The following is a 25,692-nucleotide window of genomic DNA, read 5'->3' as shown; positions in this document are numbered from 1 at the left end:
GTATCTGCATTACATTTAAACTCTTCCCATAATAAGTCCTATTTTTTCCCTTAAGAAATGAACTTTTATTCCATTTACCTCAGTCTTGATACATGGTAACCTCCCTTTCATTCTTTAGTTACCAACATAATGTTTTATGGTTCAGGTTTCAACATTTCATTTTCCTCAGAATAAAATCGAATTTTTTTTCTTATCTGACATGCAGCTTCAAATATGAAATTACTATACGGGGCTAAATCAAGAGTGATTTTGAGAAGCATGAGAATTACAATATTGCATCAGGAAGTGGAGGGGATGATGTCTATCATGCTGCACACCCATTAGTATTTAGTAGCAATGGGGCAGTGGACCTTTTAGCAATGCAGATACACTGCCAAAACATTTTCTCCCAACATCAATTTGCATGAACAATTGCATCATGCTGTCACCAGCCAATGTATCATCACTGAAATCAATCGGTGTCACTGTCTCTGTAAATAAAAACAACATGACAAGCGTATATTGATACCCTTCTCATATTTTTTTTAGCCCATCATGGACTTTCCAGTAAGGAAATAAAAAGTTGTTTCACGAGTTTAAAGAGTCTTTGTCAATAAATAAGCAAATAAACCCCATGAGATCAAAGGCAGTGTGTAAAACTCAAACAATACTGCCAGTATTGTCTCTGAAAGGTTAAAGTTGTTGCTAAATGGTCATCAAGATTATGATCTTTTACTTGTGCCATTTTTCCACACTGGTGCAGTGTCGGGATAATTATTAATGGATTTGGCATGGTTAGTTTAAGAGGTGGCCAGATGCCCTTCCTGTTGCCTGCCCTTTACCCTCTGGGATGGAATGTGTGTAACCCAACAACTTACAAAAAGTGTTATTCATTTGAAAGTAAGTGAAGGTTTTTTTTAAATGTTCATGAATGAGGGGGGAACTTAGGTGCCAGGTTGGTAATCACCTAGTGGGGTGTGGGAAACTGCCTGAAAACCACATCCAGGCTGACCAGCATACTACCTCTTGTAATTAATCCACCAGGCAGGTCCTATCTTAGGTGGGTGCACCTCCCCATCACAAAAGCAGTGCTTTAATATGAACGTTTATCCAAGCGGACAAGAAATAAAAAACTTAAACCATGATGAAATCAACCATTTTAATACATAAATTTTACATTTGCAGTTAAATTATAAATAATTACAAGACTATAGCCCTGATAAATAACGAACTAACAAAATGATAGTGCCGCAAAGGCATGAATTATTCTGGCAGTTACCAGGAATATTCTTAACTTTGTGGCAGGAAACATTATGGAAAAGTATTACACATGAAGCAGGAAACATACCTTCCTATTCAGTGTCTCCAAGTCTCCTCTGCCTAATGATGCATCTGAAGCTACATTCTGGAGTATTTCAACTTCTCGTTTCTTCATTTCTATTTCTTTCGGCAATTTTTGCTTCACAATGTAAGTATTAACATTTGTCTCTTCTTCTAAACGCTGTAACAATCCTTAAAAAAGAAAATTATATGAAACTATCAACCACAGAATACAGAACAAAATCATACCAAAAGATAATAATAAAATGAGATACAAAAGAAGAGCACCTAACTATCAATTAATGCAAAATAATCATACAAGTCCTTTGTTTATTATTATTAAAGGAATACTAAAGAAGTAAAAGTTATGGGAATAGAACTGTATGACAATTATTGCACTTACAACACAAATCATGTATTACACAGGATGGCCAGAAACAATCTGAAAAGCTAGTAATGATGTTGCAGAGGAGACTGTGGTGAGAAATAATTTTTTTAAGAAAAAAATTGATAGTTTATTTCATTTTTTTATTTATTTTGCACTGAAGTTAGCCAATCAGATCATTAAGAACAAAAATTCAAGTAAAAGTGTTGGGGAAAATGTTCTTCATATGGTTTCCTCAAACCAAACAAATGTAACTTTTGCTTACATAGCTTAAATTTATCATTTCCAAAAAGCACATTCTAGTGGTAATCAGCATTTCAACAAGTAGTAACATATGGGCCATGGATGTCTGTGCATTATTGCATTTTGGTACAAGCAAGTGCTTGAATCTGTGTGGGCAGTGACCTGACTGGCTAACTTCAGTGCCAAATAACTAAGAAATGGCACAATCAAATGAATTTTTTTTTAATAATTATTTTCAGTACAACTTCCCCTGCAACACCCTTACAAGTTTTTCAGACTGTTTCTGACCACCCTGTATATTAAAAATCAGAGGCTAGTTTATTCAAAAATTATGCGATATCAACTACATTACAAGCAACTAACATGAAGTCCTCAAGATTGCAATCAGGGTGGAACAATCAGGTGAAGAATATGCTTGTTAGATTTAATGGCTTCACCACAATTGCAAAGTGGTGGGAGGGGGTGGGAGGAAATGGTGGGAGCAGTACCAATTATCTCCATTTTAAATGATCTGCTTTATATATTGTCCCTGTCTGCAGTCTGCTGAAGGATTTCTGAACTTCCCAGATTCAGTGGTGGCCAGGAGCTAGCTGTTCTGATGGTTTCATCCAGTGATGGATTTTGAAGTTGACCGCAGCTCCACTTTGGTCCAAGTTTGTTGTTAATAGTCTGCAGCAGCTTTGAGGAATTATTATTTTTTTTTATTTTAGCCTTTGCATAGCCTGCTGAATGCCACAGGGTGGCTGTAGTACAGACGTGGAGCACTTCATTCTCTCTCTGCAGACGATTGCATAACACTGAAGTGGTGGAGTCATACCAGCCAGGTGATAGAGCTTGTATGCAGGGTTAGGTTTCAGACAGCAAGTGCTGGTAACATAAAAACGGTCCCTCAAACTATTGAATGTAGTGACACAATCTGGCATAACTAAAGAAAGCGGACAGCTGGTGCAATGTTACTATCGACTGCCATGGTAGCACTGCTTAAATGGTACTTGTTGGCAGGAGTGCCCTCCAATAAGGTCATGTCTACCAGAATCCTGTGTGTGAGCTGGCCCAGGACTGATCTGAGCCACTTGTAATTCCCTAGCAGTGTTCATGCAATGGAAGTGTGCACCAGTGGGACTATTGGCTTGGTTCTCGCTATGGAGTCAATTTACAGGTGTCCCTTCAGACTTGGTTAGTAGCTGACTGAACTCTGACACTGCACGAATTGGATTTTGATTGTGTTGCACCACTATATTTCCAAAGCTGAGTCCATAACTGGCACCTAGGTGAACCAGACAGTTTCCACCACATTGTGCTGCCGAAAGCTAGAAAGGCGTGACAAAGTATGAATTTGGCACTGAAGCAAACTGGTTACCATACATCTAGCCCTGGAGCTGCTGCTGGGGCTGGTTGCGCCTAGTGCTGATGCTATCAGGAGCTGAAATGATGCTTCAGCTGAGGGAGGGGGGGCTACTGTAGCCTAACTCCAGGAAGCCACTCTGTGGTGTCTTCAGTTCGCCAACCGCACCTGAGGGCAACTCGTTACCGACCTCCCGTCACCAGCTGCTGGCATTTAGCATTTCTGAGCTTTAGGCTGTTGGTGACCAGCTGTTTTGGCCATAAGACCACGGGTATAAAGTATTCTCACTACTGTCATCTATGAACAGCCAGCAGGCCACCAATGTTCTGCCAACACAGGCTTGGCTGCCTGCAGATGTTGTACACTGTCAACAGGATGTCTTCGAGTGCTGTATGAATTCTGCTAAATAAAATTTTTTCTTGCTGCCTGTGTGTGATTCCTTGATGGCCAAGGAGCTGCTTTGTTGCATCTGCTGTTCTGTCTTCCATACTACACGAACATTGTATAATGTAACGAGGTTAACAACATTAGGCAACATCCTGACCCCTCTACAGTTGGATTGTTTGATTAAAGACAGAATTATGAAAAGGATAAATTGCAACTCACCATATAGTGGTGTTGAGTCGCAGACAGGCACAAAAAAAATACTCCTAAACAACTGAGCATTTGCCCAAAAGGCCGTCTTCTAAATGCATGCACAACTCACACACCCATGACCACCTTCTTCAGGCACAAAGACCAGACTGTGAGTGATAGTGCATGATGGGAGAAGCAATGTGGGTATTGAGGTTAAAGAGGAGACGGACGGGGAGGGTGACAGATAGGATATGTCAATCTTCTCATGGGCCATCTAGAGGCATCCAGGAATCCTTCCTAACCATCCAGAATCCCAAACCCCTCAGCTGGTTCAAATTCACTGATGATACCTTAACGATCTGGACCAACGGAGAGAACACCTTACCAACATTCCTCCAGAAACCCAACACCTTCTCCCTCAATTGCTTTACCTGGTCCTCCTGAATTCAGCAAGCCATCTTCCTTTATGTTGACCTGCACCTCAAAGATGACTACATCAGTGCCTCCGTCCATATCAAATCTACCAAACATCAACAATACCTCCACCAATAGCTGCCACCTATTCCATACCAAGAAATCCCTTCCAGACAGCCTAACCACTTCTGGCCATAACCTCTGTAGTGATGAGCAGTCCCTCTCCAAATATACCAAGGGTCTCACTGAGCCCTTCACAGAAAGAAATTACCCTTCTAATCTTGTACAGCAACAGATCACTTGTGCATTCTCTCTCCAGTCAGCCACCACCTCCTTAAGTCCCACTGTCTGCCCCCAAAGGAGCATTCTCTTTGTGACTCAGACCACCCAGGACTGGAGCAACTAAATCACATCCTCCATCAGGGTTTCGACTACCTCTCATTGTGACCTGAAATGAGGGATATCCTAACCACTATTCTGCCCTCATTCTCTGTCCACAAAACTTACACAGTATCCTCATCCATTCCTACTCGACCCCTGACCCCATCCCCCTTGCCTCATGGCTATGTCCCTATAATAGATCTAGATGGAAGTCCTGCCCCATAAACCCTACCACTATCAACTACTCCAGCCTGGTCACAAGCATCATCTATCCCATCAAAGGCAGGGCTACCTGTGTGAACAGTCACATGATATACAAGCTAAACTGCAACCATTGTGCTACATTCCACATGAGTATTACAACCGACAAGCTGTCTGTCCACATGAACAGTTTTTATGACCTGTGCAGATGGCAGCTTTCCCTGCAATACATTACATTCCCATAATTCCCCTGATCTCAACCACTGTTAGTCACTGTCCTTCACCCACCTATCCCTTTCCCTGCTCCCACTCCAGCACTACACAGCCTTTTATTCCATCAATAAATCCACAGTCTCTTTACATCTACTTCTACATGATTACTCTGCAATTCACATTTAAGTGCTTGGCAGAGGGTTCATCAAACCACAATCATACTATCTCCCTACTATTCCACTTCCGAACAGCGCGCGGGAAAAATGAACACCTAAACCTTTCTGTTCGAGCTCTGATTTCTATTATTTTATTTTGATGATCACATTTTTGCATTCAGAAGAGAAAGTTGGTGACTGAAATTTTGTACACAGGTCTCGCCGCGGCGAAAATAGTCTTTGCTTTAATGGCTTTCATCCCAACTCAGGTATCATATCTGCTACACTCTCTCCCCTATTACGTGATAATACAAAATGAGCTGCCATTTTTTGCACCCTTTCAATGTCCTCCGTCAATCCCATCTGGTAAGGATCCCACACCGCGCAGCAATATTGTAACAGAGGACGAACTAGTGTAGTGTAAGCTGTCTCTTTAGTGGACTTATTGCACCTTCTAAGTGTCCTGCCAATGAAACGCAACCTTTGGTTCGCCTTCCCCACAATATTATCTATGTGGCCTTTCCAACTGAAGTTGTTCGTAATTTTTACACCCAGGTACTTAGTTGAATTGACAGCATTGAGAATTGTACTATTTATCGAGTAATCGAATTCCAACAGATTTCTTTTGGAACTCATGTGGATCTTCTCGTTATTTAGCATCAACTGCCACCTGCCACACCATACAGCAATCTTTTCTAAATCGCTTTGCAACTGATACTGGTCTTCGGATGACCTTACTAGACGGTAAACTACAGCATCATCTGTGAACAACCTAAGAGAACTGCTCAGATTATCACCCAGGTCATTTATATAGATTAGGATCAGCAGAGGTCCCAGGACACTTGCCTAGGGAACACTGATATCACTTCAGTTTTACTTGATGATTAGTGTCTACTACTATGAACTGTAACCTTCCTGACAGGAAATCACGAATCCAGTCGCACAACTGAGATGATACCCCATAGGCCCGCAGGTTGATTAGAAGTCGCTTGTGAGGAATGGTGTCAAAAGCTTTCCGGAAATCTAGAAATACGGAATCAACTTGAGATCCCCTGTCGATAGCGGCCATTACTTCGTGTGAATAAAGAACTAGCTGTGTTGCACAAGAACAATGTTTTCTGAAACGATGCTGATTACGTATCAATAGATCGTTCCCTTTGAGATGATTCATAATGTTTGAATACAGCATATGTTCCAAAACCCTACTGCAAACTGACGTAAATGATATAGGTCTGTAGTTCGATGGATTACTCCTACTACCCTTCTTAAACATTGGTGCGACCTTGCAATTTTCCAATCTGTAGGTACAGATCTATCGGTGAGCGAACAGTTGTATATGATTGCTAATTAGGAAGCTATTGTATCAGCGTAATCTGAAAGGAACCTAATCAGTATACAATCTGGACCTGAAGACTTGCCCATATCAAGCGATTTGATTTGCTTTGCAACCCTTAAGGTATCTACTTCTAAGAAACTCATGCTAGCAGCTACATGTCTCCTCCCCTCCCATAAATCTCCCAACTGCACCATGCTGCATCCCCACAATGTCCTTGTATGCTCCCACAAGCAGAACTTTACCACCCCAGCCCTACCCTATTATCACTCCCCCTCTCTGCCCTAGCCTCTTTCTTAGCCCCACCACCCAGAATGCTTCTGCCAGTATGTGCAATCAATTGCAGTCTGGCCTTGGCAGCCAGAGACAGTTGTCATGTGAATGTTAGTTGTGCTTGTATCAAAGTGTGTGTGTGTGTGTGTGTGTGTGTGTGTGTGTGTGTGTGTGTGTGTGTGTGTTATCTACTTTAGGAGAAAGTCTTTTGTCAAAATCTCACTTGTTTGGCAGTCTTTTTGTTGTGCCTGTCTTCATTATACAGTGAGGAGTAACCTATCATTTTCATAATATTTTCATTATTCTCTCCTGGATTTTCCATTGTACTGTTCTGTAAAACACACACACATGCAGGCACATGCACGCAGGTGCGCGCACAGGAGCGCGCCCAGCCGCCCACACACACACACACACACACACACACACACACACACACACACACACACACAGACAGAGAGAGAGAGAGAGAGAGAGAGAGAGAGAGAGAGAGAGCTCCATTGCCTCACCACTGCAGTCCAGTACAGGCAAGATGAAGAGAGGATGTATGGTTAAATGGGTAGTAATGGAAGGGATTGGACTATGGCACTACAGAAATTTCAGCCTAGGACAGTCAGCGAGGTACCCTGCTGAATGTGGTTAAATCAGAGACTTTGGCAAGATGAGGGAGTCCAGGACAGAATAAAAAGAGAGGGACACTGCTATGAAAATACATTCATCTACATCTGTATCGCCGTAATCACAATAGAGTACACTGCATTAGTCATAGTCCATAGATCTTGGCTGAAAGGTCTCTGGGATATGGAAATAAGTCAAAACTGTGCATTTTAATTAACTCACAACAATGAAATTGTTTAATATAACAAACATTTTTGAATTATTTTGCTAATATTAATTGCAGAATAACGTAAGACATCAATTTTAATAATTTCTATGGAGACTTTATCAACTGAGGTGACCAACATAAAGTCCCTTAATTAAACCTTTAACCCCATCATACAACCCATAAAGCATTTCATGTGCTGTGTTGTTGGATACAAATGTACCCCCTTCTATCTGTTCTTTTTGTACTATTGCTGACACCCTTGAACAGAGAGGGGGCTAGATAATAGAAGCAGGTGATGGCTTGACTAAAGTAAGCAGGTTTACATAAATGCAAGTAGCAGTATTTATGCATGGACGATGAGAGTTGCACAGGATAGACTTGTGTGGAGAGCTGCACCCACAACCAGCCTTCAGACTGATGGTTACAACAGCAAAAATAACAAGAGCCAACAAAAACATTACTGAATGTATGTATTATCATAATACACTCTTTGCAGCATATCCACAATTGTTGCTACAATTATTCATTATGAATAAATCTGCTCTAGTTGTATTTGACAAATCCTTTATTTGGATAAAATCATGTACTCAACCTGGATTTCAGAAAGTAAATCGTATCTTAAGGTACTAAAAAAAAAAAAAATAATGATGACTAAAAGGTATTCTTCATGAAATTAACTAACATTAAAAGGGACCATTACAAATGTGAACATTAGATTATGCCTCCACTTGCTTACAAGAAAGTCATACCAGTCATTTCAAAAATCCACCAAATTTATCAAGTAGTATCTGAGATCCCATGCAAGTGATGCACGAAAAGGTTCTCCGAGTCAACCAGTACCACACCACATAAACAGGGCCTAACCAAAAAAACGTTAATGTAGCAGCAAATAAAGTTCACATTACCAGCCTAATGTAACCTCTGAACCAACTGTGAGCAGGACATGTGGTGTGGGCTTAAGAAGTTACAATGTAGGCACAAAAGCCATAGAATCCCGATTTGTGAACCTCAAAAGTATTTGACCATATAAATGCCTAGCCCTCTACATATCGTGGGAAGTGCAGCGACACACTCAACCGACTGGTGTACGAACCGCAATAGGACTTCTGTGTACCCATATACATCAGAGAGCAGGGTCGCACCCCCATGTTTCCTTCCAATTACCACCCGCTACTACAGGTAATAGCGCTAATACCATCTTACTTACAAATGGCAGTAGTTAAGATAGGCCTATTACAGAGCAAAAAACAAAAAGCAAGAGATGCAATGTGTAATGGAATTGAATTGTCAAGCAATAAAAATACTAAGAAAGTAGAATAAAACTGTCAAGAAATAAAATTAATAAAACCTTAGAATAAATTATAAAATTAATAAAACCAAACAGTGGAAAATCCAGGCTGGAATGTAACAGTATTATGAAAGTGACAGTTGCTACTCATCATTATAGCGGAGATGCTGACAAGCAGATAGACCCAACAAAGGCTTCAGAAGCCAGAGACTGTGATCGTGTTTTGTGTGTGTGTGTGTGTGTGTGTGTGTGTGTGTGTGTGTGTGTGTGTGTGTGTGTGTGTGTGTTTTGCATTGTCTATTTTGATGAAGGCCTTGTTGGCTGAAAGCACACTTTCTGAGAGTCTTTTCATTGTGCCTATCTGTGACTCAGCTTCTCTGTTAAATTAATAAATTGTGGTACAAATTGTATAAGGGGCCAAACTGACATACCAGACATAAAACATAATAGTGGGAGAAATGTCATCACACACAGTATTCCGATTGCAGATAGTGCAACATCATGTATAGAATAACCTACATAATCGTAGCAAAGAAAATCTCCAGTAGCAGAGGAACCAGAGTGATCAGTAAAATAAACTCCTAAAAACACTAAATAGATACACAGTGGCAGAGTTACAAATTAGGTACTAACCTGAGGAGCAATATATTACATACAAGCCATTAAAAGAAAATTTCAACCTAGTTTTGCAAAAAAAAGTCCTAAATCATCTTTAATGTTATGCAGGCTTTGCTTATTAATGCCAAATGCACTACTAAAGCTGACTTCAGATTATGAGTGGTACAATATTCTCTAAACCTAGTCTGAAAACTTCACCCTTTGAGTCTGACATATCTATCTTCACACCGTGGGCATCGGATACCATAATTACCACCATCATTATATGGAAAAACTACACTCTCCTCATGATGGATCCAACACTGCCCATTATTTTTAGGTGCATAAACAATAGGGATAATGCCCACAGAGATCAAACATCTCCCTAGTTAATGGGTTGTACACACACATTGTTCCTCAGCTTGATACGAAATGTGTAACTCTGCAGCTATGTACATATTTACTATTGTCAAGTTCTCTTTTAACAGGCTGTGGCTGTACATAATATATCACTATTCAGAGTAGTACCTAAGGTGAAATTCTGGAATTATGTATATTTTTATGTGTTTACTTTACTAGTCATGCTGGTTTCTCTGTTACTGGAAATTTTAAGCGCTATGATTGTATAGGTTACCCTATAAGTTGTGTTGCACTATCTGCATCCACAGCCTTACACTCATCATACGATGTACTCTGTATATTGTTTATCTTCCACTATTATGTTTTGTGGGTGGTATGTCAGTTTGCCCCCTTTTATATTTTATACTACAGTTTTATGAATTTTATATTTTGTACTAAGGTTTTATTAATTTTATTTATTGACAATTCCATTACACATTTTTATTGTTTTTATTTGTTGACAATTGCAGTGTACATTGTATGTCTTGCTTTTATTGTTTGCTCCTTACTAGGCCTATTTTAGATAAGGTCATTCATAAGTAAAGTGGTTGGGTTGAGTGGTTGTGGGGTAGGGAACCAGAGAGCGAGGTCTTTGGTCTAATCGGATTAGGGAAGGACGGGGAAAGAAGTCAGCTGTGCCTTTTCAAAGGAACCATCCCGGCGTTTGTCTGGAGCGATTTAGGGAAATCACAGAAAACCTAAGTCAGGACGGCTGGACGCAAGATTGAACCATCGTCCTCTCGAATGCAAGTTCAGTGTGCTAACCACTGCTCTACCTTGCTCGGCCCAAGTAAGATGGTATTAGCACTGTTAGCAGCATGGCATTTGGGAGGAAATGTGGCAGTACAGCCTATTTCTTCAGCAGTATCTTTAGCCCTTGGAATAAGTTCCAACAGCAACCACTCTCTGACTTACAAGTGTACACAGGACACAAGACTTTCATTTGGTTCACACATCAGTCTGTTGAGAAGCCTTGCTGGGCTTCTGTGATATGCGATGGGCTGAGCACTTATGTGGTCAGACACTTCTGAGGTTCACCAATTGACATTCTGTGGCTTTTGTGCCTTCATTGTAATTTCTTAAGACTATGCCACATGTCTAGTTGTTCGAAGTTGGTTCATAGGGTACATTATGCTGGTAATGTGTGCTTTATTTGACGTTGCATTAATTTTTGTTAGCCCTGTTTATCCTTGTGGTACTGGTTGACTCAGAGAACCTTTTAATGCCTCACAATTTGTTGGATTTTTCAAATGACTGGTATGACTTCCTCGTACGCAGTCCAGGCATAACCTGATGTTCAGATTTGTAATAGGCTCTTTTACTGTTAGTTAATTTTGTGAACAACCTCTCTTTGTTTACCTTGTCTTGCACAGCACCTGAAGATTGGATTTACATCCTGAAACCCAAGTCATGTATGATTTTATCCAAATAAAGGATTTGTCAAGTACAACCGAAGCATATTTATTCACAATGAAAAATATATGTATTGTGTGGCAGTTGTCAATATATCAAGTTTTTTGAAGAGATATCTGTAGGATGTTCTAGAACTAAGATCAGGAACAATTTTCATAACACACATCTGTATTTTGAAAAACCATCACTGTACAATGAATTCCCACAAAAAATTATTCTGCAACTCATTAGTCACTGGAAAATATGAAGAATAGACTAGATTCTTCATTTTCAATTCACCTAGAGCAGTAATCATGCATATAGCAAATGTAACTGAAGTATATGCTTCATTAGTTGTGGAGTATGGGTTTTGCAGTTAAAATTGTGCTGTATCTACAGCCCCAAAAATTTACTGCTGTCTACTTCTTTTATTTCATTGTTAGTGTAGACTATGTTAATAGCTTGTGGATATACATGAGAACTACTGAACTGCAAGTAATGAGATTCACCAACTCTCTACACCTTTTCTTTGTCTTCTCAGTTTCCCCTTAGGTTACAACAAAGAAAGTTCTTCCTCTGGAAGGTTAAGGTTCAATAGCTTCTTCCACATACATCTGTTGTGAGCACAAATAGCACTAAACTGTATAGTGAAATACACTGTTAATACTGTGCACAGATTAAGTTCCTACAAGTCACTCCTCTTTTGTTAATATAGACTGTGACTTTTTCCAAATCCCTGGAGATCTACTTTCTTGACAAAATAAAAGAAAAATTATGAATGAATGGATGGAAAGAACAGTGAAAGAACACTGATTCTGTTACAATTCACAATCCTCATAAGCATATTGATTTTTGTACACTGGTACCTTTAATATAATTCAAAACCTCATACCTTTTGGAGTTGCTCCAACTGCTGATTGTCTAAGCTCTTTCAACTGCTTCTGCAATCTCTGAGCCCGTTGTTCAGTGTGGTGCAAAATAGTCTGCTGTTCATGTTTCTGTAATTCCAGCTCCTTTTCCCTCTCACGCTCCAGCCTCAGGGCATGAGCTGCTTCAAGCATGGCATCTCTGGTTGGCAAATTCTCAATCTGATCCACAAAAGAAATAAAAGTCTTTTACATTTTAGTTACACAAAAAACTGACAGATAAAGGCAGTGTAGTGAAACATTTCATACCTTTCTTTCCATTCTTTCTATTCTTTTCAAGACAATTTCCTTCTCCTTCTCCATTGCTTCTATGTCAGTGCGCAGCTCTGCTATTGAATTTGCACTCTTCTTCAGCACTTCACTTTCTTTGTGAACTGCTTTAAAATCTTCAATGAGATTCTCATACTTTTTAAAAATAAACATACAGTCAGTACAGCAGAGTAATACATAATATTCAGCAGTGGAGGTTATAACGAATGTATCAGATGTTTTAATTACTTTCTATATCTTATCAGACTGATTCTATCACCATTCACTTAACATTAGTTTATTATTAACACATGTTTTAAACTTCTGTTTCCATTTTCAGGTAGTGAAATTCCTTTGGTTTATGGACTTCTACAATTCTGTTTTGAACTATTTTATCTTGCAGTATCCCCAGTTATTTCAATAAGAATAAAATGCATCATGTTCTAAAAAGTTAAGAACATGTATGCAATTCGATTTATAATGAATTTACATTTTTTTGCAAGAATAATATGATAAAGTAATGCTAATTGCATCCATGCATTCATGTTAGTTGCAGAGGTCTGGCATTTTTGCCAAACTCATCAAAATAAAACACATTACTTACATTTCCATGAAACATCAGTATCAGGCAGGCTTCTAATCTCTTGCATGGAGCTGCTTTTATTTTATTTTGATCCGAGTAACTAGGATGGACAATATTAAATTTTGCACACCAAAATACATCATGTTTTACTGTGCATAAACTAAATAAAATCCTCACTTGAAGATTAAGATGTATGTTTTAGAAAAGTTGTGTAGTGATAAATAAAGTAGCAGTGGTCACTGAGATGCATGACAAGTAACAGTGATTAAACGTATCCAGACACCCTCCAAAACATGTTTTTTCATATTAGGTGCATTTTGCTGCCACCTACTGCCAGGAACTCCATATCAGCGACCTCAGTAGTCATTAGACACTGAGAGAGCAGAACGGGGCACTCCACGGAACTCAAGGACTTCGAACGTGGTCGGGTCATTGGGTGTCACTTGTACCATAAGTCTGTATGTGAGATTTCCACACTCCTAAACATCATTAGTTCCACTGGTTCCGAAGTGATAGTGAAATGGAAACATGAAGGGACACATACAGCACAAAAGTGTGCAGGCCAACCAAGTCTGTTGAGTGACAGAGACAGCTGATAGTTGCAGATGGTCGTAATGTGTAAGAGGCAAACATCTATCCAGACCATCACACAGGAATTCCAAACTGCATCATGATCCACTGCAAGTACTATGATAGTTAGGCAGGAGGTGAGAAAACTTGGATTTCATGGTTGAGCAGCTGCTCATAAGCCACACATCACGCCGGTAAATGTCAAACAACACCTCATTTGGTGTAAGGAGCGTAAACATTGGATAATTGAACAGTGTAAAAACGTTGTGTGGAGTGACGAATCAAGGCACACAATGTGACGATCCGATGGCAGGCTGTGTATGTATGGCGAATGCCCAGTGAATGTCATCTGCAAGCGTGTGTAGTGCCAACATTAAAACTCAGAGTCGGTGGTGTTATGGTGTGATCCTGTTTCACATGGAGGGGAGGGGGGGGGGGGCTTTCACCCCTTGTTTTATGTGGCACTAACACAGCACAGGCCTGCATTGATTGTTTTGAGCACCTTCTTGCTTCCCACTGTTGAAGAGCAATTTGGGGATGGCGATTGCATCTTTCAACACGATCAAGCTCCTGTTCATAATGCACGGTCTGTGGCGAGTGGTTACACGAAAATAACATCCCTGTAATAGACTGGCCTGCTCAAAGTCCTGGCTTGAATCCTATAGAACACCTTTGCGATGTTTTGGAATGCTGACTTCATGCCAGGCCTCACCAACCAACATTGATATCTCAACAAACCTTCCATATCCTGATTGAACGTATGCCTGCAAGAGTGGAAGCTGTCATCAAGTCTAAGGGTAGACCAACAACATACTGAATTCCAGCATTACCAATGGAGGGCACCATGAACTTGTAAGTCATTTTCCGCCAGGTGTCTGGATACTTTTGATCACACAGTGTAAATATTTTCTTTGAGAAATACCAACATAATACTGTACATATTAAGTTATCAGTAGAAGACATCCAATAGCTATTGAATATAACAGAAGAAGCACCATTTTTTTTTTTCAAAATAGTGGCTTTCCTGTTAATTAAATGTACAAGCCTTGCTCAAGGAGATTCAACAAAGTTCAGAATCTGCAGCACTGTCCCCAGAAAAAATCATGGCCCCCTACTTCTGAACTGAGTGAAAGGCTTGAACCTGGGACTGTGAAGGTTCTGTTGGCAAGCTAGACTGTGACTTCCTAGACTTGCCCCCATATGGCCGAGAATTGCAGGGTCCCCCCCAAACAGGTCAGATGTGCACTACGGTTTAGAGTCTGCTACCCAGGGGGCACATAAGATTTTTTTTAAAATTAGGCATCTCTCCAACCAGTCCAGACTACAATAGCTGCAAAAGACCCAGAAGTGTCAGTCAAGATCCAAGGAAACGTCCCCCCCCTGACCCCCCTTTCATCATCCAACAATGAATTGGGATAATTACAGTTTTTTTTAGTAGCAGGCATGATAAGACATTCTGTGAGACATCACTAAACTACTTAGAACAAATAATGGAATCCCACACATAAGAAGAGGTTGCTCACAATGAAACTTGCATCAGTAACCACAAGGCAGTTGCAGCAATAACAACGATCAAGTTACAAAGGGCAACTACAACAAGTAGAAAAATTTATATGTTCAGTAAACTAGATAAAGAAGTATTAATGTCATATATCAATGAGGAACTTAAATCTTTTAGCTCAGGACAGAAGTATGTGGAGAAGCTATGATTCACGTTTAAAAGAATAGCTGACCATGCACTTGATAGATATTACCTACTGCAACAGTTCATGGGGGGAGGGACCCTCCATGATATACAATCATTGTAAAGAAACTTCTCTCAAGAAACAGAGACTACTGCATAATAGGTGTAAAACAGAGCACAGAGAGAGAGAGAGAGAGAGAGAGAGAGAGAGAGAGAGAGAGAGAGAGAGAGAGAGATGCTGAATGGAGTGCATTTGGCTATCAAGAGACAATATGTGAAGCCCGAGAGACAATCTTGTTTAAAGATCTTTCACAAAACCTGGAGAAATTCTGGTCACGTGTAAGGGCTATTATTAGCTCCAAAGTTAGTGTCCAGACACTGACGGAAACGATCTGAAAATGAGGGTAGTAAAGCAAAAGCTGATATGCTTAACTCCATTTTGAAATGTTCCTTTACAAAGGGACACCCAGGAGGAACAATGCCATACTTTGATTCTTGTAGCACTGCAAAGATGAATAAAATATAATTTGTGTTAGTGGTGTTACATTACATTAATACTTGTTCCACAGATAATTTTGTAATGATTGTATGTGTCAGTTTAACACAAGTTTTCACTTTGTGACAGCATAATTCACCCGTTTCTGTGCCAAAGTCAGATTTAAACCACTAGAATAGTGAAGATCATCCTTTCTTCTAGTGTTGTAGCTTTGGACTTTGTTATTATTTTTGAATTGGGGTGGGTTATTAACAACAAATTACATAAGTGGATATATGTACTGCAAAGGTGCTGTGAATATCCTGAGTATCTTAAATATATGTCTGCAAGGTGACCTTGGGTGGCTCCAGATATTATTCTGATTACACACTTTTGTGCAATGAATACTTCTTCTCTTAATGATGAATTACCCCAAAATATGATACCATATGAAAGCAGTGAATGAAAACAGGCATAGTAGGCTAATTTACAGATATGTTTATCACTAAAATTTGCAGTAACTCTGATAGCATAAGTAGCTAAACCTAACTGTTGAGCATATCATCAATGTGTTTCTTCCAATTCAATTTTGCATCAATGCACACACCCAGAAACTTTGAATATTCTGCCTTAACAAAAGACTTCTGTTCAAAGTCTACATTTATCAATAATGTTGATTTACAGAATTGTATATACTGTGTTTTCTCAAAATTTCATAGGGTTCATTTGTAGAGAACCACTTAATAATTTTCTGAAAGACATTATTTATAAATTACTCAGCTAATTCCTATTTTTTTGGATGTGATTACCAAACTTGTATCATCAACAAAAAGAACTAGCTTTACATCTTCATGAATATAGAATGGCAAGTCATTAATATATAAGAAGAACAATAAGGTATTCAAGACTGAGCCCTGTGTTGCGAAACCGCTGAAACTGTTAAAATTGGATAATGCCCCAGAACCTGATGGAATCCCTACCAGATTTTATACCCAGTTTGCAGCTGAGTTAGCTGCTTTGTTAATTACAGTCCATCGTACATCCTTCAAACAAAAACCTGTGCCCAGCAGCTCAGATTTAAAAAACATTGATCACATGAAGCCCAGCTCACACTGTTCTCACATGACATACTGAAAATCGTCAATGAAGGCAGTCAGGTAGATGTATTATTTTTTGATTTCAGAAAACCATCTAACTCAGTACTGAAATTACAATCATGTTTGGTAGCATGCAAAAGTTGTGACTAGATCAAGGATTTCTTGGCAGAGAGAACACAGCACATTATCTTGGATGAAGTCATGCTTTTAGCAGATTATGCAGCTATTTACAAATAAGTACTGTCTGAAAAAAGCTGCACAAATATTCAGCTAGTTCTTGATAAGATTTGAAACAGATCCTAAATGGCAACTTATTTTAAATGTTCAGAAATGTAAAACTGAGCATTTCATAAAATCTAAAAATATGTAGTATCCTATGACTACAATATGAAAGAGTCAGAGTTCAATGCTGTCAATTCATACAACTACTTGGGAGTAAGAATTTGTAGGAATATGAAATGTAATGATCACATAGGCTCACTGGTGAGTAAAGCAAGTGGCAGACTGGCACTGGTATAATATTAGGAAAATCCAATCAGTTTACAAAGGTGATTGCATAGAAAACACTCTTCCAACCTCCCCTATAATATTGCTCAACTGTGTGAACCACATATTAAATGGAACTAACAGGGGATATCAACTAATTACAAAGAAGGGCAATGGTAACAGGGCACTTCAAAGTGCTTCAGATTCTGACACAGTGTTGCGAATGCTTCAACGGTTAACCATTTGGATTTTAATATTCTCTCCTGTAGGGACACTTCTTTAGATCTCAACTGACACTTCTGGGTCTTCTACAGCTATTGTAATTTGGACTGGATAGAGGGTTGGGTTGTTCTGGGGGAAGAGACCAAACTGCAAGGTCATCGGTCTCATCGGATTAGGGAAGGATGGGGAAGGAAGTCGGCTGTGCCCTTTCAAAGGAACCATCCGGGCATTCACCTGAAGCGATTTAGGGAAATCACGGAAAACCTAAATCCGGATGGCCGGACGCGGGATTGAACCGCCGTCCTCCTGAATGCGAGTCCAGTGTGCTAACCACCGCGCCACCTCGCTCGGTGACTGGATAGAGTCACTTTATCTAAGAAACCCTTGTGTGCAACCCACACACAGTTAGCTATCTCGGTAGCCACCTCTGATGTGTAGTCAACATCTGACCCATTTAGGGGGTCCGTGCAATTCTCAACCCTAAGGAGCAAGTCTAGGAAGTCATTGTCTAGCTTGTCACAGAACCTTCAAAGTCTCTCGTTCAGGCCTTCCATTCAACCCACAACTTGGGGACCACACCGATGTTGAAAAATTGAACTGGTAAATGCTTGAAGATGGATGCCAACTATCCCATGAAAGCCTATATACAAAGTTTCTAGAACCAACTTTACGTGATGAATCTAGGAATGTACAACAACTCCATAGAGGACAAGATAAGGCTAATTATAGTGCACACAAAGGCATTTCAGCAATCATAGTTCTCACATTCCATATGTGAATGGAAAGAGAAAAAACCCTAATAACTGGTACCTGTACCCTCTGCATACACTTTACAGTAGTTTGCAGACTATAGACACCGATGTAATGTAGGTGGAGCTACATTGAAAGGCCCCAGCATAGACCATTATGAAGGGGTCATCATATAAAGACATATGGTCAACTTTCAATAATTTCCAAGAATGGCAACAGTGCAACTGGCAATAAATTAAAGATCATTACTTACAAACTTGTAGCATACTGCAGGTGAAATACAGGTCTGCAACTTCTTCTATAACTAAACACAAAAATGAATGAAAACTAACTTATAAATGTAACTTATGGTGGACCTACAACCATTTATTTCAATTACATCATTACTTCTTGTGTTTCATAATTCATAGTTAAAAATGTTATTGCCAACTTCAATGCATTTTATAGTTCAACCCAACAGTGGTGTATTGCTGATGGAGATGGAACATGCATTCCCCTTTAACTTTGTTAGCAAGTTTTTCACTTGTAAGCTTGGATCTTTAACAAGTCCCATAGACAACAATACAGAGCCAAAGCGTCAGGTGACCAGGAGACAATGACAGAAGACTGGTGCAACTGATTCAGCACCTAGGATGGGCACAATTGAGGTACTATGTCATTGCTCATTAAGTAAATGCAGATGCTCTACCATTTTGCAAGTATATTCTAGCCCTTGTTGCCAAAGAAATATTGCCCAAGTATCCTGGCAACAGATTCTTCAAGAATTGCTCCATTAAGACAGCTGCATACTGTAAACGGACCATTTAGATATGCCTGTTTCTGCTGAAACAACCTATATAACAATCAAAGGCTCTCAAAAGGCCTAACTGAGGAATGATTTATGATGTGAAATTGGAACTGTAATTACCATTACTACCACCATCACTTCCACTATTTTATTTGAACTATTTATGCTACTGATCCATGTTTATTATTCATCCTTAAATTCTTCGCTAAGAGCATTGCTCTTTCTTTTGCTTTTGTTTGTGTGCAGGGGATGGGGGGCGTGTGTGCATATGGATATGTAATACTCCCAAACAGAACATTGCAGAGTTAATACACTATTTTATGACTAGTAACATTTAAAAGGTTATCAATGTGTTTGAAAGAATAATTGTGTTATGCAGCCTGTAACGTACATCAACACTGAGGATGTGTGTCAGATATTTTCACATATGATATGAACGTTTCTTCTCACTTCATGGGATCAAACAACATCTGAGTGAAGTTTTTCAACGAAATTTATTTGGTGGATACCCTGATAACCCCTCGACAGACAGACTGCTAGCATCACTCTCACTATTAAATCGGCCAGGAATTCTTGTTTTCTGGGTGTTGTCACTTTATTCTAACAAGGGCAGCCTTTGAAGGTGACAAGACAAGAATAGTAGTGAAATATCCAGATGTTTTAAAACTCACTGACAGACTAGTACACAAACCTAGATCATTTTCTTTTGGGGCAGTGCTTTCACCAACTGAGCTATCCAGGCACTACTCCATGCTAGGAAGTTTCACAACAATACATACAACACTACACAGAGAAAGATTAATTCTGGAAACCAACCCCAGGCAGTGGCTCAGCCATTCACCATAATATCCCTTCTTTCAAGGTGCTGGTCGTGTGAGGTACTTAGTACAACTTATGTACAGCTTCAAAAGTAGGAAGGCTTAAACCAGAGGCTCAGACGATTCTGCGGAGAGCTGGGGTGCAAATTTCTCGACCTCCGCTATCTGGTGGAGAAATGTAGGGTCCCCCTGAATAGGTCAGGCGTGCACTACACGCCGGAAGCGGCTACGAGGGTAGCGGAGTACGTGTGGAGTGCACATGGGGTTTTTTTAGGTTAGAGAATTCCCTCCCTAGGCCCGACAAGACGCCTCCTGAGACGCGGCAAGGCAGGAGTAGGCAAAATGCAACAAGGAATAACAATATTAATGTGCTAATAGTAAACTGCAGAAGTGTCTATAGAAAGGTCCCAGAACTGCTCTCATTAATAAACGGTCACAACGCCCATATAGTACTAGGAACAGAAAGTTGGCTGAAACCAGACGTAAACAGTAATGAAATCCTAAACTCTGATTGGAATGTATACCGCAGAGATAGGCTGGACAGTGAAGGGGGAGGCGTGTTTATAGCGATAAGAAGTGCAATAGTATCGAAGGAAATTGACGGAGATTCGAATTGTGAAATGATTTGGGTGAAGGTCACGGTTAAAGCAGGCTCAGACATGGTAATTGGATGTCTCTATAGGCCCCCGGGCTCAGCAGCTGTTGTGGCTCAGCACCTGAAGAATAATTTGGAAAATATTTCGAGTAGATTTCCCCACCATGTTATAGTTCTGGGTGGAGATTTTAATTTGCCGGATATAGACTGGGAGACTCAAACGTTCATAACGGGTGGCAGGGACAAAGAATCCAGTGAAATATTTTTAAGTGCTTTATCTGAAAACTACCTTGAGCAGTTAAACAGAAAACCGACTCGTGGCGATAATATATTAGACCTTCTGGTGACAAACAGACCCGAACTATTTGAATCAGTTAATGCAGAACAGGGAATCAGCGATCATAAAGCAGTTACTGTGTCGATGATTTCAGCCGTAAATAGAAATATTAAAAAAGGTAGGAAGATTTTTCTGTTTAGCAAAAGTGACAAAAAGCAGATTACAGAGTACCTGACGGCTCAACACAAAAGTTTTGTCTCAAGTGCAGATAGTGTTGAGGATCAGTGGACAAAGTTCAAAACCATGGTACAATATGCGTTAGATGAGTATGTGCCAAGCAAGATCGTAAGAGATGGAAAAGAGCCACCGTGGTACAACAACCGAGTTAGAAAACTGCTGCGGAAGCAAAGGGAACTTCACAGCAAACATAAACATAGCCAAAGCCTTGCAGACAAACAAAAATTACGCGAAGCGAAATGTAGTGTGAGGAGGGCTATGCGAGAGGCTTTCAATGAATTCGAAAGTAACGTTCTATGTACTGACTTGGCAGAAAATCCTAAGAAATTTTGGTCCTATGTCAAAGCGGTAGGTGGATCAAAACAAAATGTCCAGACACTCTGTGACCAAAATGGTACTGAAACAGAGGATGACAGACTAAAGGCCGAATTACTAAATGTCTTCTTCCAAAGCTGTTTCACAGAGGAAGACTGCACTGTGCTTCCTTCTCTAGATTGTCGCACAGTTGACAAAATGGTAGATATCGAAGTAGACGACAGAGGGATAGAGAAACAATTAAAATCGCTCAAAAGAGGAAAGGCCGCTGGTCCTGATGGGATACCAGTTCGATTTTACACAGAGTACGCAAAGGAACTTGCCCCCCCCCCCCTTCGTGCAGCGGTGTACCGTAGGTCTCTAGAAGAGCGTAGCGTTCCAAAGGATTGGAAAAGGGCACAGGTCATCCCCGTTTTCAAGAAGGGACGTCGAACAGATGTGCAGAACTATAGACCTATATCTCTAACGTCGATCAGTTGTAGAATTTTGGAACACGTATTATGTTCGAGTATAATGTCTTTTCTGGAGACTAGAAATCTACTCTGTAGGAATCAGCATGGGTTTCGAAAAAGACGATCGTGTGAAACCCAGCTCGCGCTATTCGTCCACGAGACTCAGAGGGCCTTAGACACGGGTTCACAGGTAGATGCCGTGTTTCTTGACTTCCGCAAGGCGTTTGACACAGTTCCCCTTAGTCGTTTAATGAACAAAGTAAGAGCATACGGACTATCAGATCAATTGTGTGATTGGATTGAGGAGTTCCTAGATAACAGAACGCAGCACGTCATTCTCAATGGAGAGAAGTCTTCCGAAGTAAGAGTGATTTCAGGTGTGCCGCAGGGGAGTGTCATAGGACCGTTGCTATTCACAATATACATAAATGACCTGGTGGATGACATCGGAAGTTCACTGAGGCTTTTTGCAGATGATGCTGTGGTGTATCGAGAGGTTGCAACAATGGAAAATTGTACTGAAATGCAGGAGGATCTGCAGCGAATTGACGCATGGTGCACGGAATGGCAATTGAATCTCAATATAGACAAGTGTAATGTGATGCGAATACATAGAAAGATATGTCCCTTATCATTTAGCTACAAAATAGCAGGTCAGCAACTGGAAGCAGTTAATTCCATAAATTATCTGGGAGTACGCATTAGGAGTGATTTAAAATGGAATGATCATATAAAGTTGATCGTCGGTAAAGCAGATGCCAGACTGAGATTCATTGGAAGAATCCTAAGGAAATGCAATCCGACAACAAAGGAAGTAGGTTACAGTACGCTTGTTCGCCCAATGCTTGAATACTGCTCAGCAGTGTGGGATCCGCACCAGGTAGGGTTGATAGAAGAGATAGAGAAGATCCAACGGAGAGCAGCGCGCTTCGTTACAGGATCATTTAGTAATTGCGAAAGCGTTACGGAGATGATAGATAAACTCCAGTGGAAGACTCTGCAGGAGAGACGCTCAGTAGCTCGGTACGGGCTTTTGTTGAAGTTTCGAGAACATACCTTCACCGAAGAGTCAAGCAGTATATTGCTCCCTCCTACGTATATCTCGCGAAGAGACCATGAGGATAAAATCAGAGAGATTAGAGCCCACACAGAAGCATACCGACAATCCTTCTTTCCACGTACAATACGAGACTGGAATAGAAGGGAGAACCGATAGAGGTACTCAGGGTACCCTCCGCCACACACCGTCAGGTGGCTTGCGGAGTACGGATGTAGATGTAGATGTAGATGTAGGAAGGGCACAAGCAGGAACTGAAGCTGAAAAGGTGGCTCGCGAGTCATGCGTGGATAGCTCAGCTGGTAAGGCACGAGTGTAGGTTTGACTCCCATTTTGGTATATAGTTTTAATATGACAAGAGATATCACAACACTGAAGAGTGAATGACACAATATTGAACACTATGACTCTCCCTAACACACATTTCACTACAGTGTAACATCTGCAGTAATTCACATTCAGCTGGTAATTCAGTGTTGTTTATCTTGAAACTAAGAACAACAATAACTCAATGTGAAGCTTGTTTGGTTGAAAACGAAAATGAAATTCTACTGAAAAAGAGAAGTCACAGTTTTTACACAAAATCACTAACCGTTTCACTACTTATCTCATTTTCAAAGAAATTGGAAAAAATTATGTATACGGGAACTGTAACACATCTATCTCCAAACATGATACTTAATCTCAATTTGGATTTCAAAACGGTCTCTCCACACAACACATTATTTTTCAATTCACAAATCACATTACACAAAATTTGAATGACAAGATATCGCCAATTTGTATGTTCTGTGACTTGTCAAAAGCATTTGATTCTGCTGTTTTCAGTATTCTCCTACAAAAAGACAAATATTGTGGTACGGGGTGTTCAAAAAGTCCCTCCGCAGTGCCGTATCTTTATGATTGTTAGTTGCTCATGCTGTATGATTGTTCACCTGCCTGGGTTTTTCAATGAAGCAATAAATGCACAACAATACTGCAGTGATATTCTGTACCCATTCATAGGAGAACTTGTGTTAAGTGAAATACTGAACGGTTATTTTCAACAAGATGGTGCAACTGCGCATACAGGCTGCATTTCAATGTCACTGCATGCTGATGTTTTTGATGATTGCATAATTTCACAGCGACTTTTAACTCCATGATCGCCTGACCTAACACCACCCGAGTTCTTCTTCTGATGTGCAGCAAAAGCAACTGTCTATAAAAAACCTCCAATATCCATTGATGAATTGAAAACTGCAATATCCACTTTCACTGCTTCTGTTACAGAAGAAATGTTACAGCTTGTGTTTGGAAACATGATTAGACTAATTGAATTGTGTATTCAACAACAGGGAGGGACACTTTCGACATTTAATGTGAAAATTTGTAAGTAAAAATAAATATTCAATAAATTAATAACTTGTATTTCACTGAGTTTCATTTCGGTATATTCAATGCGGCATAAGGCACGCTAGCTAACAATCATACGGAACTGCGGAGAGACTTTTGAACACCCCCCTGGTAACTAGCTTTCATCATTGGGTTGGTTGGTTGGTTGATGGATTTGGGGGAAGGAGACCAAACAGTGAGAACATCAGTCCATTGCATTAGGGAAGGACTGGGAAGGAAGTCAGCCATGCCCTCTCAAAGGAAGGCTTCATTTCACATCTGCACTTGGCATTTTTTGTCAATCTGCAGTATTTCCAGCGCTGCAGTGCAGCAAACACTGCAGAATGCCAAAAACAGCCAAGTGGAATGAGAAATGGTGCCTTTTAACAGCAACTGCTGCTAACAAGGAGGGAAAGAGCAGAATATGTAAAGAAACGGCGATAACCACGGACAATGATTTATAAATAAAAGTGAAATGTGTCTGGTGTAATTCCTTTTAATTAGATTGCAGTCAGGTCAAGACAGATAACCTACAGTAACAGACATTAAAAGCTGTTGCTGAAGATGGCCACACAAACAAAGGTTTTATGACGATCATTAAAATATCCTTAGAATGTATGGCATTATGTGAGTAGCCACACTAAGCAACCCACAATTGGGTGTCATATTTTTTAAACCAATTTTCTACCATTGTTGCCCAAGTTTCACACAGGCATCCTCCTCTATGTCCCCCCACCCCTCATATACACACACACCCACAATGCTTGTCACCAAATTTAACTGAATGACATAAGCATTTTAACAAAAGCAAAAGCTATCCGCAACTCCTTAGAATACAGCAACAGAGTAGAGAAACAAATTAGACAATTGTGTTGTGTAACTCCGTGAATGCATCTGGAAATGCCTGAAAAATGAGTATAAATTCTGTAAGCGGATGCAAATAAATTGTGGAGGAGATACAATGATTTTAAAGTTATTAGTTCATCAGGAGCCTATAATTTTGAAAGTTCGAGTCTGACTGTTACCTGCTCATAAAGTGCTGCCAAATCCTGATCAGCAAGTTTGTCAGGAGGCACTTCCACCTTTACAAGGTACTTCGATAAATAAGCCCTCTTCTTCAGAGCCTCCATATTCTGGAATAGCCATTCCAATATTGGATGAATAATGTGTTTGTCTCCCTGGACTAAGCCCTGTCTGAATACTGATCTAAAATGAAGAAGAATGTAACACATAAAATTGGAAGTAAAAGAAAAATTATTAAAATAAACCTCTAAAGATAAAATTAGCATTAGCAGGCTTCAATGCTTTCGAAATTTAAAAGGGAAGTTCCACAATGGTAAATACAGCAAAAACCAGTCAGATGTGTTTCATAAAAACTGGCAAAATATATCTGTAATACAGCACAGATAAAGTCATGACAG

General features: G+C 40.0%; 1 protein-coding gene across 2 annotated transcripts in view; it reads right to left on the bottom strand.

Annotated features, from left to right (window-relative positions):
* LOC126335082 (intraflagellar transport protein 81 homolog) overlaps positions 1-25,692 on the bottom strand; it is a 136,066-nt gene that overhangs the window by 74,942 nt on the left and 35,432 nt on the right. For both annotated transcript variants that reach the window (XM_049997977.1, XM_049997976.1), the window contains exons 3-6: positions 25,297-25,477; positions 12,493-12,648; positions 12,210-12,405; positions 1,328-1,491 (exon numbers count right to left, since the gene is read on the bottom strand). In XM_049997977.1, coding sequence (XP_049853934.1) covers positions 1,328-1,491; positions 12,210-12,405; positions 12,493-12,648; positions 25,297-25,477 — 697 coding nt within the window. The remainder of the gene's footprint in view (positions 1-1,327; positions 1,492-12,209; positions 12,406-12,492; positions 12,649-25,296; positions 25,478-25,692) is intronic.

Source organism: Schistocerca gregaria, chromosome 2 (genome assembly GCF_023897955.1).
Source record: "Schistocerca gregaria isolate iqSchGreg1 chromosome 2, iqSchGreg1.2, whole genome shotgun sequence".
Taxonomy (NCBI): Eukaryota; Metazoa; Arthropoda; class Insecta; order Orthoptera; family Acrididae; genus Schistocerca; species Schistocerca gregaria.
The sequence above is the reverse complement of the archived record's forward strand: the minus strand, read 5'-3'. Positions and strand labels throughout refer to the sequence as shown.